The 17,502-nt window shown below is 38.6% G+C and overlaps 1 protein-coding gene across 1 annotated transcript in view; it reads right to left on the bottom strand.

Moving 5' to 3' along the window:
• The window catches only part of SMG1 (SMG1 nonsense mediated mRNA decay associated PI3K related kinase), a gene marked incomplete at both ends in the record, with an annotated part of 117,112 nt that overhangs the window by 42,649 nt on the left and 56,961 nt on the right, over positions 1-17,502 (bottom strand). Inside the window, 16 exons of the mRNA XM_080702131.1 lie at positions 896-1,055; positions 1,402-1,549; positions 2,944-3,053; positions 5,086-5,287; positions 5,422-5,564; positions 7,960-8,114; positions 9,794-9,958; positions 10,121-10,317; positions 11,170-11,369; positions 11,908-12,048; positions 12,733-12,834; positions 12,920-13,007; positions 13,458-13,576; positions 13,856-14,017; positions 14,126-14,256; positions 16,958-17,227. Coding sequence (XP_080558257.1) covers positions 896-1,055; positions 1,402-1,549; positions 2,944-3,053; positions 5,086-5,287; positions 5,422-5,564; positions 7,960-8,114; positions 9,794-9,958; positions 10,121-10,317; positions 11,170-11,369; positions 11,908-12,048; positions 12,733-12,834; positions 12,920-13,007; positions 13,458-13,576; positions 13,856-14,017; positions 14,126-14,256; positions 16,958-17,227 — 2,493 coding nt within the window. The remainder of the gene's footprint in view (positions 1-895; positions 1,056-1,401; positions 1,550-2,943; positions 3,054-5,085; positions 5,288-5,421; positions 5,565-7,959; positions 8,115-9,793; positions 9,959-10,120; positions 10,318-11,169; positions 11,370-11,907; positions 12,049-12,732; positions 12,835-12,919; positions 13,008-13,457; positions 13,577-13,855; positions 14,018-14,125; positions 14,257-16,957; positions 17,228-17,502) is intronic.

Below are 17,502 nucleotides of genomic sequence, written 5' to 3'. Positions count from 1 at the left end.
CCCCTGCCCTATTTTGTTTTTGTTTTTGTTTTTTTTTTTTAAAACAGGGTCTCACTAAGTTATAGAGGGCCTCACTAAGTAGCTGAGGCTGTCTGCAAAAGCGATCCTCCAGTCTCAGCCTCCTGAATGCTGGGATTACAAGTCTGTGCCGCCACGCCCAGCTAAAGTATGCATATTTATGCAAAAAAATATATTTACCACAAAGCCAAAACAAAATTAACTTATTAAAATTACTTAATTACTTCGATTTATTAAAACCACTGCTTTTAACAGATTCTCAAGGATTACAATTCCTTAGGGAAAGGCCATCATTTTCACTGAACTTTACCTATTTGAAAGGGAAAAGAAGGGTCTTTTAAATCATACTCCAAATTTACATAATCTGTCTAAAGGAAAATATCTTTACATACTATCCCTCCATCTTAAGAAGAAAAAGAAAAGAAAAAACAGAACAATTAGCTATTCCTGAGGTTATATATCTTAGGTTCTTCCATTTGACCCACATATTTCTCCAATGAAAATCTGCCTTAAAATGGCATCTTAGGTTTCTGGATTTCCTAGCTTGTCTAACTACAAATGCTATTTTTAAAATGTGAAAATAAAGATTTTGTTCTATAGTAATGTCTATGAATATTCTTATGGTATGCTTATAAGCCAGGCTCGGTGATCTAAGTCTGGAATCCCAGTACGGAGGCTGAGAAAGGAGGAGAGCAGGCTTAAGGCCAGCCTCGGCAACTCAGCAAGGTTCTTCAGCAACTTAGATCCTGCATCAAAAGAAGACAGGGCTCAGGGCTGGGGGTAGAGCTCAGAGGTAGAATGCCTCTGGAATCAATCTTCAGGACCCTCAAAAAACATATATATATATATATGCTTATATAAATACCCTTCTACACACCTCTGTTGAAAGTCTATTAGCAACTGTGTTCTCCAAAGCAGATGAGCAATACAGCTGTAAGGTACTCAGAACTGGCAAGGACTGGGAAACTGTTAATGTAGAAAGCCTCAGTGGTCCAATAGCTATGCGGGAAGTTTGCTTCAAGTACTTTACTACATTTCTGAAAGAAAATATTTACTGTCAATTAATTAATGAGATTTGGCAACTTGTAACCCCTAAGGAAATAAAGGATTTGTTAAGATCCTACCATTGGACAAGTTGGGCAACCTGCTCTATGGTAGAAGGAGGGTTTACCCAAAACATTTATGTGGGGGGCTACAGTTTACTATTTCAGCTCAGCATGTGTTGGCTAGGAGCATTCACATACGGTATGGTTTCTACTGCTAAAATTAGGCCGTTAGGACTAGTGTTTAGTGATGTAGCAACTGTCTCCTCCTGGCTGCTGCCATACACACTTACCATGTGATATACACAATGTGTGTTTAACTCCTTAAGACTGAACTTACTCAGTTATAGACTGCCACTTCTGATCTTGTTCTATATGGTTTAAAGCAGTTGCCAAACAGACAGAACTTCTCAACAACTGAACTTCAATGGATTTCTGAAGTTCCCTTGGATCTGGACTTAACATGTTAGGGAGCAGTTTTTTCATATCTAAAGAAATAAAATTTCATTAAGTTAATTTGCTTTTAGTGTACAAGAATCATAATGTATTTTGACAGTACTTAAAAATAACCAATGAACATTGTCCTTTATTTATTTTTTTTGCGGGTCTGGGGATGGAACCAAGAGACATTCGACCTCCGAGCTACACCCCCTGCCCAATTTTTTATTCTTTATTTTGAAACAGGGTCTTACTAAGTTGTGGAGGGCCTCACTAAGTAGCTGAGGCTGTCCGCGAACCGCCATTCTCTGGTCTCAGCCTCCCAAATGCTGGGATTACATGTGTGTACCACCATGCCCGGCTTCTTCTTTTATGTTTAAGTTCAGGTGACTGAACAATATAATTAAGCATTTCTGATAGTTTTATCATTAGTTCACACAAATTGTGGGCTGAGAATGTAGCTCAGTGGTAGATAGCACTTGCCCAGCATGCATGAAGCCCTGAGTGCCACTTCCAGGACTTCCTCATATCTCTAAAAAGGTTAAAAAATCACTAAGTCAGCCAGGCATGTTGGTGCATGCTTGTAATCCCAGTACTTGGGAGGCTGAGCCAAGATCGCAGATTAGCAACCAGCCTCAGCAATTTAGCAAGGCCCTCCACAACTTAGTGAGACTGTGTTTCAAAGTAAAATATAAACCAGGGCTGGGGTATACCTCAGAGTAGAATGCCCCTGGAATTCAATCCCCAGTATCACCACCACCACCACCACCACCACCAATGCCACCACAACATAAAAAAAAGATCAAAGTCAACCTTTTTGTCTTAATTTTTTAACTTTTTTTGGTGGTACTGAGGATTTAACCCAGGGGCACTCTACCTCTAAGCTATACCCCCAGCTATATTTTATTCTTTTATTTTGGAACAGGACCTCACTAAGTTGCAGAGAGCCTCACCAAATTGCTGAGGCTGGCTGCGAACCTGCAATCCTCCTTACAAAGGTGCACCACAATACACTCCTTTAACCTACTATTTAAATGAGCAAAACTAAATCTGCAGCAGCAAATCTTACTGAATCAATGTTAAAACACAGAAAACTCATATTTTATATAAAATGTTCCACCTGTGATAAAGATCTTAGTAATCCACATTAAGATGAAAATTTAAAAAAAATTTTCTTAAAAACGGCCTTTTACTTTCTCCTACAAATTGTCTAAATAAATCTCAAAGTATTAATGTAGCTTTTTAGTTTAATTTTAACTAAACTGCTTTTCATTTGCCAAATCAAATATTAATAGAACCCTAAACTTACTGCTTCACATGAGATTCTGTCCCCAAAGAAGTATACCATAAATTAAACTTTTATAGTAACTAAATACAGTAAACCAAACATTTTGAGTTACTTTGTCTATTAAAATCTTTAATTTAAAATTAATTTCTCAAATACCTATTTTTTCTTTTGATCCTCCAGCAAGTAGATTGATATTTTCTCCTGGTAACAATTCTAATTGCTCAGTGCATTCAACAAGTTCTCCAGACTCAAAGCTGCTTAGTGATCTGTAATTAAAATATTGGTCAGCTTGTATCATGCCCTAACCAGCCTGTAGAACCATTGAGAAGAACAAGATCTCTAGAAAGCAGTGCAGCTTCCTTCTGAAAAAGGCCCTTCACAAGAGGCCAACACTTTTATCTTGAAGACGTGGCGAGACCATGTCAATCAGCAAGAACTGGAGTGGCAGACAGGAGTGTTGAGGGAATAGACCTGCTGAGCTGTTAACACCTTTCTCTTCCTCTCTCTGTGTGTTGCAGCTGTAACCCTGAAGGGTCTGCTCAGCAAACTGCCACCAAACCTCCACGGGACAACTGTAACATCTAATTCTCTCCAAAATGCCCCTCCAGCTTTTTTTTTCTTTTAGTACTAGAAATTGAACCCAGAGGCATTCTACCACCAAGCTACACCCTCAGTCCCCTTCTATTTTGAAACAGGCTCTCACTATGTTGCTGAGTATGCCCACAAACCTGTGATTCTCCTGTCTCAGCCTCCCAAGTACTGGGATGACAGGCGTGTGCCACCCCCTGGGCTTCTATGCCCCCTTACTTCACACAGAGCCTAACTCCCCACCTGCAGCCTGAGCCTGGTAAGTGTGTCATCTCAGTCTTGGACCTTGGCCCGCCCTCGTTCACTGCTGCCATCCCTCCAACCCCCACCCCCATGTTCACTGTTTTTCATGAAATACATACATCTTCTTTGAAATTCTTGAGTTTCCTCACTTTGTCTAGGAAATGACACCGTGGAAACTCTCCTATAATCTTGTAGCATCACTGCCAGGAAAAGAGGCCTCACCTTCTGAGCTCGGCACTACTTTCAGAAGCCTCACACTCTGCCCGCATTTCAACCACAACTGCTCTTCAGCCAGGAGAAAGATCTATGGCTTAGTTGCCTGCTCCTCTCGCTGCCCCTTCCCACTGGAAATGTTCACACGACGTACTCTGACCTGCTTCTATCTGCATCAATATGACTACTGCTGCTCATGTGATCTAGATTACTGGGCACGGCCCAACTAACTGTTAAGGCTTGGTGACCAACATGTTTGTCATTTCTGCCAGTAGAGGGTCTAGGATCTTTTCCAGGGACAGATTCCCCATGTCCTCCTCCTTGTTCTACACTTTCAAACACAAGCTTCCATTTCCTTGCCCAATCCACCACACACCCCTTAATTCTGTCTGGACCCAACATTGACTGCTTTCCCTAAGGCATAGAGAAAGTAAAGTCTAGTTAATTCTACAATCAACGTTTTTTTTTGTTTCTTAAAAAAAAATTTTTTTTTTGAGGTACTAGGGAAGGAACCCAGGAGCATTCTACCTCTGAGCTACACCCCCAGCCCTATTTTTTATTCTTTATTTTGAAGCAGGGTCTCACTGAGTTGCAAAGGGCCTCACTAAGTAGTAGCTAAGACTGTCTGCAAACCATGATCCTTCTGTCTCAGCCTCCCAAATGCTGGGATTACAAGTGTCTACCACCACGCCTGGCTTCTTCAAATTGTTTTAAAGAGTTAAAGTTCATGTCTATTTTATGCCATATCCCACAGCTTAACGAAAAATTACCCATTAACCATTTGCCAGTGGAAGGCAAGAGTAGCAAACAAAGTCTGATAGCCTTTATATTCCAAGCCATGTCTGGATATACTAAATACTCAATATATTAAGGTATAGATTCAATAAATTCAGAGGAATGAGAAAGAGATGAGTTTAATTTATAGATTTTACAAACTATGTCCTCCTTAAAAGAATTTTTAATATATCCCAACTTGATTCAAAACCAAAATCATCATATGTATTCTTTCTAAGGCAGTGATCAGTTTCTCTATACATGGTGAATCTGTCCTTCCATGGCACAAACACCTTCCTCACCTCTGGTATTCGCTTCCTGTTGTAGTCATTTTATGACAGCTTTATCAGAAATGTAATCATTTTGTATGAGTAGATAGGACCAATTTTAATATTTTTCTGTCACAGAGGAAAATTCTAGAGTTAATGAAGACTTAACAGGCTCAGCACACAGCTGATAACTGAAAGTAGCAGCCCTTACTTGATGTAGTTGAAGTCAGCCTTGAGGTTGAGAGAAGTGCTGCTGGTGCTCTTCTTCAGGTCATGGATGGCATTCTGCCACTCCTGTACAGCAGCCCAGTCAGCAATTGAAATGTAGCATTCACATGCTTTATTTCCTAAATAATTTATAACCTCAGGGGAAGAGTCAGTTGGTTTGGACAGCACAGTTTTTCTGGATTCACCTAAGTGAAAGTATTTTTAAAAATTAAAAGAGAAATCCAAAATAATTACAAATATTTCAAGTAGCACAAATCTGAAAATATACACAAAATACTTGAGAATTTTGCTTTGTTTAATGTAAACAATGAACACTCACCATTCAGAGAATGTTTGGGGCTGGCACTGTTGCGCCCAGCATTGGCCAATGTAAGAACAGATTTGTCAAAGCTGGAGATGTAGCAATCAACACCTGTCATAGCACACAGGTGTTCCTGGTACTCCACAGAGGCTTTTTCAAACCTTGAATGCAAATTGAAGCAGTGTTATTTTAAATACTCTTATCTCATTTCCAAAAACTAATTGTGAAATAATGTATTACTCAATAAACTGAGCTATGATAATGAGTTAATTATTGGGAAGGGGCAATTAGATCTTTTCTTCATAAAATATAAATTCAAACATAGCTAAATGATAAGAAATATGACACTATATAATAACTAGAGAATATTAGCAAATTGTTATCTATGTGTTAAAAGTGTATATAGAAGGATAAAGAAAATACTTCACAAAGATATTGCATAATGACACATCTGGGTATCCAAAAACAGCATGAACATTAGAAACAAATTTATAAATGAAGAAGTTAGATAGAAGCCTGGCGTGGTAGCTCATGTTTGTAACCCCAGAACGTGGGCAAGTAGGACGGGGGACTGCAGCTTGACAGCCAGCCTCAGCAACCCAGTGAGAACTCTATTTCAAAGTAAAATAGGGCTAGGACTGATAGCTCAAAGGTAGAATACCCTTGATTTCAATTCCCAATACAGAAGGAGGGAAGGAGGGAGAGAAGAAAAGAAGGGAGAGAGGGAGGGAGGGTTGATTTTATTGTATAATAAAATCTCACAGACTATTAAAAAAGTGAGAGGCCATGAAGACATAACCCATACTTTAAAAAAATTACAGATGGCCTGGCGTGGTGGCGCATGCTTGTGAACTCAGCATTCAGGAGGGGGAGACCGGAGGATTATGGTTCACAAACAGCCTCAGCTACTTAGGTCCTTCGCAACTAAATAAGACCCTGTTTCAAAATAAAAAGACTAAAAAAATAGGGTGCTAGAATGCCCATGGGTTCCATCCCTGGTACCACAAAACACACACACACACACACACACACACACACACACACACACACACACACGGTCAATGAAAAAACTTCACTATTACACATCAACAATAAAAAAAAAATGACGTGTTTTCATTGATGATGGTAGGGTTTTTGTTTCTCAATGACCCCCAATTATTTACAAAGGTGAAGGGAATGGGGTACACACTATTACCATTAAGAGCATAAACTGAAACTATCTTTTCTGTACAGCAACTGGGTCTACAACCTTTCTTTAATAAATCAATTTGTAGAAATGAATTTAAATAAAGTCAGACATATGCAGCAAAGCCCATGTGTCATAGTACATTAAGATTAGTAAGGCCGGGCGTGGTGGCGCACGCTTGTAATCCCCGCGCTTGGGAGGCTGACAGGAGGATCACACAGGTTCAAAGCCAGCCTCAGCTGGCTTAAGAGACCCTGTTTCCAAATAAAAAATATAAAATAGGTCTGGGAGTGTAGCTCGGAGGTAGAAGGCCCCTGGGTTCCATCCCCAGTACCCCCCCCACACACACAAAAAGATTAGTAAGAAAAAATAAAAACTTAAGTGTCCAACAAGAATATTAAACTATGATAAAAATCACAAATAAATGCCACTATCCATTAAAAATGACATACAATATTTATAAAATATTTTTTATATTTTTCTTAATATTGAGCGAGAAAAGCAGGTCATAAACCATGTGCCTTGGCACACTGATGTTTCTATGAAATGATGGGGGGGAATTATATATATACAACAAAAAGAACTGAAGTCAGGTGTGGTGGCACAGGCCTGTAATTCCAGTACTAAGGAAGTTGAGACAGGAAGATGGAAGGTTTGAGAACAGCCTCAGCAGGTAGTGAGACTCTCATGGACCTAGCAAGACCCTATTTCAAAATAAAAATGAAATAGGGCTCAGGTATAGCTCAGAGGTAGAATGCCCTAACACAAACACACCCAGTAAAACACACACACAGAGGCATGTGAAACACACACACACACACACACACACACACACACCCCAAAACTAAGAGTTAACAGGAAAAGATGGAATTGTGGGCAGTTCTTTATTTTCCCAAGTTTCCAAGATTTGTTTAATCTTACACAAATGGATATGATTAATATGGTACATACTCCTTTACCTAAATAAATGAGTTTAAATATCACATTTACAAGACTATTGAGCAAATAAATATAGCAATATAGGGTAAATAGTACCAAATACTGATATAAAATATTCTCAAAGATCAAGTTCAAAAATATTTTAAAACAAATAACTTAGGTACCGGAATGGCCAACGGGTTAAAACAAGTAACTGAGAAGCCTTGTTTTCCAGCATGATCTCTATATTTCTAAATTGGAAATGCACTTTAAGTACCTCTGCTAATTAAAGAACAGAATAATGATGACTCCCTAGAGAAGCAATTTCATAGCAAGTGTCAAATGCTGCAATTGAGTAAAGCTGTTTTGATGTTTAACTACAATTTAAGCCAATAATACAAAGACTTCAATATAAAGAAATCCCATCATCCATTTCTTTCCTTCTAGCTTACCTCCCTTCAGCTTGCTGGGCCACTGAGTTAATCCAGAGGAGGTTTTTCCCAGCAATGGAAGATGACCACACAGCAATTCCCTGTATAGCTTCAGGACAATGAAGTTCACACAGTGCTTCTACCACCATCATGATGGTGACTTCTAATTCATTCCCCTGAAAATAGCATTCGGAAAACTTTATCACAGATCTCAATACCATTAAAATTCAAATTTCACCTGGGGGCAGGGCTGGGTAGTATAGTGGAAGATCACTTGCCTAGCTGACACAAAGCCCAAACCAGGGTCATCACAACAATAAAATAAAAGAATCCCTACTAAATTTTTAATTATTGATCATTATCTAAGCTTCTAACAAAACATACGTAGGAACTACTTATCACACTGTTTTGTTTAAAACTCTTGTATGTGCCGGGCATAGTGGTACACACGTGTAATCCCAGCATTTGGGAGGCTGAGACAGGAGGATCACAGTTCATAGACAGCCTCAGTTACTTAGTGAGGCCCTTTGCAAATCAGGGAGACCCTGTTTCAAAATAAATAATAAAAAACAGGGCTGGGGGTATAGCTCAGAGGTAGAATGCCATGGGTTCCATCCTCAGTACAGGAAAAAAAAAAACTCTTATATGTGTGTGTGGGTATGTGTTTGTGGAGCTGGGAAATGGGAGGCCAGGAGTATTCTCTCTCTGAGCTATGCCCTCAGTGTTGTTTCATTATTTATTTTTAAACAAGGTCCAAGTTAACCATGTGCTGGCCTTAAACCAGTGATCCTCCTGTCTGAGCCCCCTCAAGTAATGGGATTAGAGGCCTGTGCTACCATTCCCAGCTTTGCTTACATTTTTTTCCTTGCGGTACTGGGGATGAAACTCAGGAGCATTCTACCTCTGAGCTATGCCCCCAGCCCTAATTTTTTTTCATTTATTTTGAAACAGGGTCTCACAGAGTTGCAAAGGGCCTAAGTAGCTGAGGCTGTCTGCAAACTGCGATCCTCCTGTTTCCGCCTCCCAAATGCTGGGATTACAAGCATGCACCACCACACCCAGCTTGCTTAGAATTTCTAAGTCACAACAAAAGGTGAATGACAAAGCCACAGCAGCACGTGGAAGTCAATTTTACTACCTGTCTTCGAAAAAGTTACCCAATATTTAAACTGAAGAATACTTGAAATATACAAAGAGCAAAAAGTAAATAAAAAGAAACATGAGTTAAGGAACTATTAAATTTGTGACTTTGAATACTGCTTATTGGCATTATCTTAGTTAGTTAATATTGTTACTCTGGGATTCCACTTACACACTGTGAACCCATGTAGAAACCAAAAATTATTCAGGTACTTACTTATTCTTTTGAAAGAATAAAAGTTACTTCTCTCAGACAAATTTTTCACAATTATCCAGCTCTTAAGCATAAGAAATACATATTTTTAATATGTTCTATGTATAATACATAAATACTTGACTTTGGCAGTGATTCCTTTTACAAAATATTGGGTTAATGTTTTTGAAAATGAAGTTTTTAACATTTTCTTGGACTAAACTTTACCAAAAGCTATAAACCAAACTTTCTCTAATGAAATGATTTGTTTTTATTTTTATTTTGTGGGTCTGGGGATGGAACCCAGAGGAATTTGACCTCCGAGCTATACCTGCTGCCCAATTTTTTATTCTTTATTTTGAAACAGGGTCTCACTGAGTTGTGGAGGGGCTAAGTAGCTGAGGCTGTCCACGAACTGCGATCCTCCAGTCTCAGCTTCCCGAATGCTGGGATTACAAGCATGCGCCACCACGCTCGGCTTAATGAAATGATTTAAAATGAAGGCCAAACACACCACTTTACCTGAGACAGACTATTGGTCTTCATTTCTGTAAGCAAGTCAAAGCCATGTCTTACTGTCACAGCAGGTTGACCAGCCAACAATCCAACTCTCATGATGGATAGGCGGATCCGAGTTAGCCAGTCCTGACAAGTCTGGCGATTGGTATAAAAAAAAGTCCTTATGACCTTCAGAATGAAAGGAAAGAAGAGCTCAGGACTGGTTCAAATTAGGTATAGATGTCTCAAACATATAAACCAAACACACAAGTCTAATATTATTTCAGTTCTGCACTTACTACCAGTTTGACAATGAAACTACTATGAGGCAAGACCATGCCCAAGACCAACCTTGGGCGGCGACGTCAATGCATTGGCACACCCTTCATATGCATTATACATTAATTTCTCCAGATTTTCCAGATACTGCAGAAGAAGAACAAGTCTCAGCTGGTTGCTACTGTGGCCTTCATCATTGTCTGCAGTCGTCCACTGACTAACATCTTGATCAGGATTTAGTGTGTGAGCTGCAAGACTTCTAATAATACCTGAAAGCAAAGACAATATTCTAAATTAAAAGGAATTCTTTAAAGAGCCTATAAATAAATGGGAACTTATTTCAAAAATTCATTTATATCACATAATCATTATTTGCCTACCCATCATTTAAAAAACAAAAGTATTCTTGCATAAAAGACCTTCATTTTAGGGAGAAAAAGATGTCTTCTCCACACAAATTCCCTAAGTTTTTGACCAGGAACAGACACTTGAGTGCCCAATTCTACATTCAATGAAAGCTTATTCTAACAAACATATCTGAAAATCACTTATAATATATTAAAGAAAAAACTCTCAATTTTTTTTTTTTTTTGCAGTACTAGGGATGGAACCCAGGGGGCATTCTACCTCCAAGCTACACCTCCAAAAAAAAAGGGTCTCACTGAGTTGCAAAGGGCCTCACTAAGTAGTAGCTGAGGCTGTCCTTGAACCATGATCCTGTCTCAGCCTCCCAAATGCTAGGATTACAAGTGTGCACCACCACGCCCGGCTCAACTTTTTATTTCTATTTAATTAATTAATTTTTTTTGGGGGGGGGCAGGTCTGGGGATGGAACCCAGTGGCATTCAACCGCCGAGCCACACCCCCTGCCCTATTTTTTATTCTTTGTTTTAAAACAGAGTCTCACTGAGTTGCAGAGGGCCTCACTAAGTAGCTGAGGCTGGCTTTGAACCTGTGCAATCCTCCTGTCTCAGCCTCCCAAGTTCTGGGATTACAAGTGTGCGCCACCATGCCTCGCTTTCAACTTCTTTATTTTAACAAACATAAGAAATTAATTGCTTCTGAATTAAAAATGCTCTGAAACTTATTTGTATCACAAAGTTTCAAGAAGAGTTGATTACCTTCAATTGTCTGGAAGGTATCTTGAGCTCTGCCCAATGGGGTTCTCAACTTAGAAAGGACAGTGAACTGTGCTGCTTCCCAAATAGCCCACTGCCACAGGACGGCGTCTGTCTTTAGAAGATTGCGGGGAATCGATGATTGGTCCCGCTTATCCAATCTCTGGCAGCTATAGAATAATCTTTCTAACCAATTGTCCTTCCTGAGAAAAGTAGTTTTATATTGATCAAACAATGACAACTTCATTTTAATAATTCAAGACAAATGCAAGGGGACTTGAGGACTCCCATTTTTTTCTACCAAAATAAAATAGTATCTATGAAACTGAAGAACACCGTATTCCCATCTTTCACTTTGAGATCTTTTACAGTAAAAGTAGGATGGAGATATGGTATGAGTGAATTATCAGGGTACATAGCTCTCAACAGTTTGGCTGCCAGGATAAAACTCATTCACTACAATTAAGCATCCTAACAATCTTTGCCCCTGGTCCTCTTCCCAAATGCTAACAATAATTGATCACTTATGTCAACCACATTTCACCACTTAATTTCAAAGACCACTTTTGTTTCTAGAGATGGTATCTTCAAGGCAATTTCCCACTGATGAAAACAAAAACAACCCACTGGAGAAAAATGTTATTTTCTCCTCTACCACCTTAGACATGTTTTCTCCTCAAAACTGGGTAAGGACAAAATATTAAAATTACTTTTCCCAGATAAAGCAATGAAATGTCTTACCCTATTCTATGAGAATTTCCATACAAAATAAAACTAATAACATCAGAAAAATCTTGTGGGTGGAATGTATTACTTGGCGCTTTACTCATGTGACTTCTTAATGCTAGAGAAATTTCTTGAATTTCTGTGTGATTGTTATTGCTGTAGACAAAAAAGATGAAGCCATTGTTATGCAAAATGTTTTAGTTAAAAGGTTAGCACATATTGTAAACAGGTTATTTCCTTACTAAGTTGGAAGTAAAAGCTAGAAAACCTACGTTTGAAAATGGATAGAGATGTTATTACTTCATAATTTTGTTCTTAAAGCTCTCCAATCAACTTAAAAATAATAAAAGATTACAGTTTAAATATATGAATTTTTTTTTGAGGTACTGGGAATGGAACTGGGGGTGGAAGGGATTCCACCTCTGAGCTACACCCCCAGCCCTATTTTTTATTCTTTATTTTGAAATAGTGTCTTGCTGGGTTGCAAATGGCCTAAGTAGCTGAGGCTGTCCACAAACCGCGATTCTCCGGTCTCAGACTCTCAAAAGTTGGGAATACACGGGTGCCCCAGCCACCACACCCGTCTAAATATCTGAACTATTAAGAAATACAGTTTGCAGTCCATGTATTATACTATCCTAAGTATTGAGCCCTTAAAAAGGTCATAAAAATATAAAATTTTTTATTTTCTGAGACCTGCAAAATCTGATCCTTTGTCACCTCTTAAATCACTAAAAAGCGATGCCATACAAGATACGGCTTTACTATACTAATGTGACAATTTGTTTTTTCCTAAACTAGACAATTTCTAGGTAGTAAAATCCAAAACAACTGTTATACCTTAGGACAACATCTAAAGGAATTGACTTCAACAGCTTTCCAAAGGCTTGTCGAATGCGAGCTCCACTGTGGACTAGTTGGACACGGCAAACATCAACGCACCTGTGCAAAAGAAGTGGACAGAGCAGGTGTGGTAACAGTAACAGGTCATTAGGGCCAGTCAAGACACACAACCTGCGGTCAGTACCTCTGTAAGAGATCGTCCGGCAAGGAAGAAGACAGCGCATGTAGACTGCTGCATGCTTGCAGACAGATATTCACATCTTCTACAAGAGCTATTAAAGACAAATACAGGTTACTTTTAGTTTGAAGAAAAAAAAAACCCACTATATTCTAACTTGTCATAACTTTCTGCATCTACTCATTTACCAAACAAAGAAGTAGATTCTACTACAGACTAGGCACTGTTCTTGCCTGGAACCTATGGGCAGTAATGTTGGGAAAATAATGTATTCAACAAAAGTCACTTAAGGTAACCAGTCTTTTTCTGAGGGAAATTGAAAGCATATGGAATACATTAACATTCACATAAGCTTCAAAATGTAACAAACACTTAAAACAAGTTATTTTTCAAATACTAAGAAAAATCAAGAATACATATGTCACTAAAATGGGGATTATACATGCTGAGGTCAGAAAAACTGCTGAACTAACTCCCTTCTCCCATTATCAGTTATTCCTTTTTAAGGGTTGATCAACAAAAACAAAACATCAGAGTCCCTTACTGTTGGCTAAAAGGCCTTTGGAAAATTTATGGAAAGACGGAAGAGAGAATAAAGGTGCGTATGTTTCAGACTTCTTCATCAAAACAGCCACTTCCAAAGCCCAAGTCATTAACAGTTTCCTGAAACACAAGATAAATGGTTGCTTTCATATTAAGAAAAAAACTTAAAATCTTTTCTTCTTACATTGGTTTTCTAAGCCCCTCAAATGGTAAAAAATAAAATTTTAAACTACAGAAATTTCTTTCTCAAAATGGTGGCATGCCATAAAAACAACCCTTTCCCAAAGAACAAAAAAAATCTTAGCAAACAATATAAAGATGAAGTGGTAAAACCTAATCGTAAACTTTTGACAATGGAGATTTTACTCTCAAGTTATAAAAGCAAATTTTATTAGTTACCTTGTATCCTGGTTGAGGTTGTCTTTCTTTAACAATATTCCCAAAAGATTTAATATAATTGAGAAATGCTTCTTTGTAGCTGTAGTTACAGTACTAATCACAGCTCCATCAAACAAAGAAGGGGAAGAAGAGCTAAGACTACTAGATATAAAGTGATCATGCCTGAAAGACAAAGTATGGAGCATCTTTTCATCTTTAATCAAAAAAGCAAGCACGTTTAAAATACAAATTTTGTGTCTTTTCCTTATGAAGGATTTGTATGTACAGTACCTGGTACAATGAGAATACAATGTGTACAGCACTGCATACTGAATGGCAGGGAAATGAACAGCCAGGTCACCATGCACAATCATCAGATTCTTACTCAGAAGTGCAAAGACAGTTGGAGACAGTGCCCACATCTGAAAATATACAGAAAAAATAGATTCATGGCCTCTCCAAGATACAAACGAGCACACAGTGAGTTTATACTTCAAAATAAGGGTGTTGGTACTTTTTTTTTTTTTTTTTTTTTTTGGTGGTACTGGGGTTCCTGGAAGCCCTTCTACCTCCGAGCTACACTCCCAGACCTATTTTTACATTTTTTAGATTTGGAAACAGGGTCTCCTAAGCCAGCGCGCGCGGCTGGCTTCGAACCTGCGCGATCCAAGCGCGGGGATTACAAGCGTGCGCCACCATGCCCGGCTTTTTTTTTTTTTTTTTTTTTTTAATGAGAGCTCACTATGTTGGCTAGGCTGGTCCAGAGCTCCTGGGTTCAACTGATCCTCCTACCTCAGCCTTGAGGGCAGATATAACTACAGACACATAACACCACACTGGCTTTAGGCATTTTAAAAATTACAATTATAGATTTGAAAATAATCTAGTGTACTAAACCTGGGGCCTTCAGCAAACAATTTTTCAGAAGATAATACAGTAAATCTTGGCTTTTTGCAGGCCATAGAGCATTTTTATTACAATGTGACTACCCTTTAACTCTGCTACTATAGAAAAAAAAAATCTATAGCCAAACAGAGAAATGAGAATGGCTAATACAACTTTCTTTAGTACAACAGGTGTACAGTGGTAATGTTCACACAATTCTGAATATATTAAAACTAAATTAAACACCATCATCATCACCATTATTGTTACTTTGGTGGTACTACAGATGAACAAGGGAGAGGAGGATCCTACTTCTGAGCTACACCCAACCCATTTTACTTTTTATTTTGAAACAGGGCTTCAATATGCTATTATGCACTGGCTTCCAATCTGCAATCCTCCAGCCTCAGCCTCCCACATAAGAATTGCATTTTATTCATTTATTTATTTACTTATTTATTTTTCTGGTACTGGGGGTGGAACCCAGAGGTTTTCTACCTCCGGGCTATACTCCCAGATCTATTTTATATTTTATTTGGAAACAGGGTCTCACTAAGTTGCTGAGAGCCTCACTCAGTAGCTGAGGCTGGCTTCGAACCTGTGCAATCCTCCTGTCTCCACCTCCCAAGCATGGGGATTACAAGCGTGCGCCACCACGCCCGGCTTAGAATTGCATTTTAAATAAGTGGGAATTGTATGATGTATGGAATATACCTTAGTGGAGCTATTTTTGAAACAGACAAAAAAACAACAAAACAGGTGCTGTGCTGCACCTGGCCTATGTGCCACAGTTTGCTTGTCTCTGGTGTGTACTCTTTTTTTCTGGTGGTACTGGGGGTGGAACCCAGAGGCTTTCTACCTCCGGGCTATACTCCCAGACCTATTTTATACTTTATTTGGAAAAAGGGTCTCACTAAGTTGCTGAGAGCCTCACTCAGTAGCTGAGGCTGGCTTCGAACCTACGTGATCATCCTGTCTCAGCCTCCCAAGCGCGGGGATTACAAGCATGTGCCACCACACCCAGCTGGTGTGTACTCTTTAATATAGAAGCCTGCATTTCCTCAACTTCTCTGAAAGGCAAGGTGTCCTGTCTAATGAGGGGAAAAAATAAAAGGCACAACTTGGACTCTGCCTTTTCCATCCTTCCCTCTCCTTTTCTGCTGGTGAGACACTCCATTTCACTTGGCCGCCCCATGCCCACCCTTCCTCCTTTTTTCCCGAGTACAGAAATTTAAGCTCCTCCAATCTGAACACAATGCAATTTCCTCTAAAATCACACTGTAGTATGTAAAGAAGGGAAGGGTTTATTATAGCATTCAAACCTAATCCACAACTAGCAATGAGAGAAGGGGCAGCACAAGACGATCGATCTGATCATAGAACTTGGAACAAGCACATAGAGGTGTAAAATTCTGACTTCCTACTCCTTTCTTAGAAAATTACATCCTATTATTTAATTACATTATTTAATTACATCCTATTATTTTCTATTAAAGTGAGTATTTTTCAGCCGGACGTGGTGACGCACACTTGTAACCCCAGTATTTGAGAAGCTGAGACAGGAGGATCACAGGTTCAGACAGCCTCAGCAATTTAGCGAGGTTCGCAGCAATTTTGCAAGGTCCTGTTTCTAAATAAAAATAAAATAGGGTTCAGAATGTAAGTCAGAGGAAGAATGTCCCTGGGTTTAATTCCCATTATCACAAAAAAGAATTTGGATTTTTCAACTTTCCAAGGTCCAATAGGAGAAATATACAATCACGAGCAATAATTATAACTCAAAATTCCATAAAAAATTATTTTTCTAAAAGAAAGACTGTATGAATATTCCTAGAAAAAAGTAGGCAATCATATTTACAGAAGATGGTACATAAATACTAATTTTAGTGGAGAGAAGAAAAAGAAAAGCAGCAGGAGAAGAAAGATTGCATATTTAAAAACTACATATTTGAGCTGTGGAAAATATCATCAAATTTTCTATAAGCTGCAACAGTTAACAGGAGAAATTCATGAAAGACATTTTCTAGAAAATAAAACAAACTTAAAATATCTTATCAGGGGCAAAAAGTTAAATCTCATAGCAAGAAAATACTCCTACTAAATTTATACATGCATGTCCTATATGTGGCCATTTGTTACAGACTGATTCTGCAGCAACATTGACAGGATGTTAAATACATAAATACATAATATGAAAAGGTACAACCATAAACAAAGTTATAACAATTAAGAACTTACCCCAATTAATGAATTCTTGGCATTTCCAATTGTAGTCAGGGCACTGAGGTCAAATATAACTACAAATTTTGCATTGTCTACACTGAAAGCATGGTTCTTAAAAGCCTCATGTTTTATTTCAGAACAGGCATCAGGAAGTTGTAGACTATGTAGCAGATTGTTTAAAGCACAAGTCATTTCTCCCAAAATTAACTTATAGGCAGTCTCCAAAACAGGAATATTCTTCAAGCTGAGCACTGCTTGATAAACAGCATGGGCTACAGCAACAACCTAAAATAGAAAATTCAGAGATGTGATAATTCAGCAGAAAGGAAGTATCCTAGATTATATGGAAAATGAATCACTATCTGCACAGTGCAGGGAATGCAAATCAATTTAGGACTAATATATTTACAGTGAAGAGCACCTACCATGTTCATGGGAGGAGGGGGGGTGCACAGAGGGTAATGGGATTTAAACTCAGGCCTCCAACATGCTAGGCAAGGGGCTCTACCACTGAGCTACATCCTCATCCCTTTGTATTTGGAAACAGGGTTCACTACGTT

This window comes from Muscardinus avellanarius (genome assembly GCF_963383645.1).
Source record: "Muscardinus avellanarius genome assembly, chromosome: 10".
NCBI lineage: Eukaryota > Metazoa > Chordata > Mammalia > Rodentia > Gliridae > Muscardinus > Muscardinus avellanarius.
Note: the sequence above shows the minus strand (reverse complement) of the source record. Positions and strands in the feature narration are given on the sequence as shown.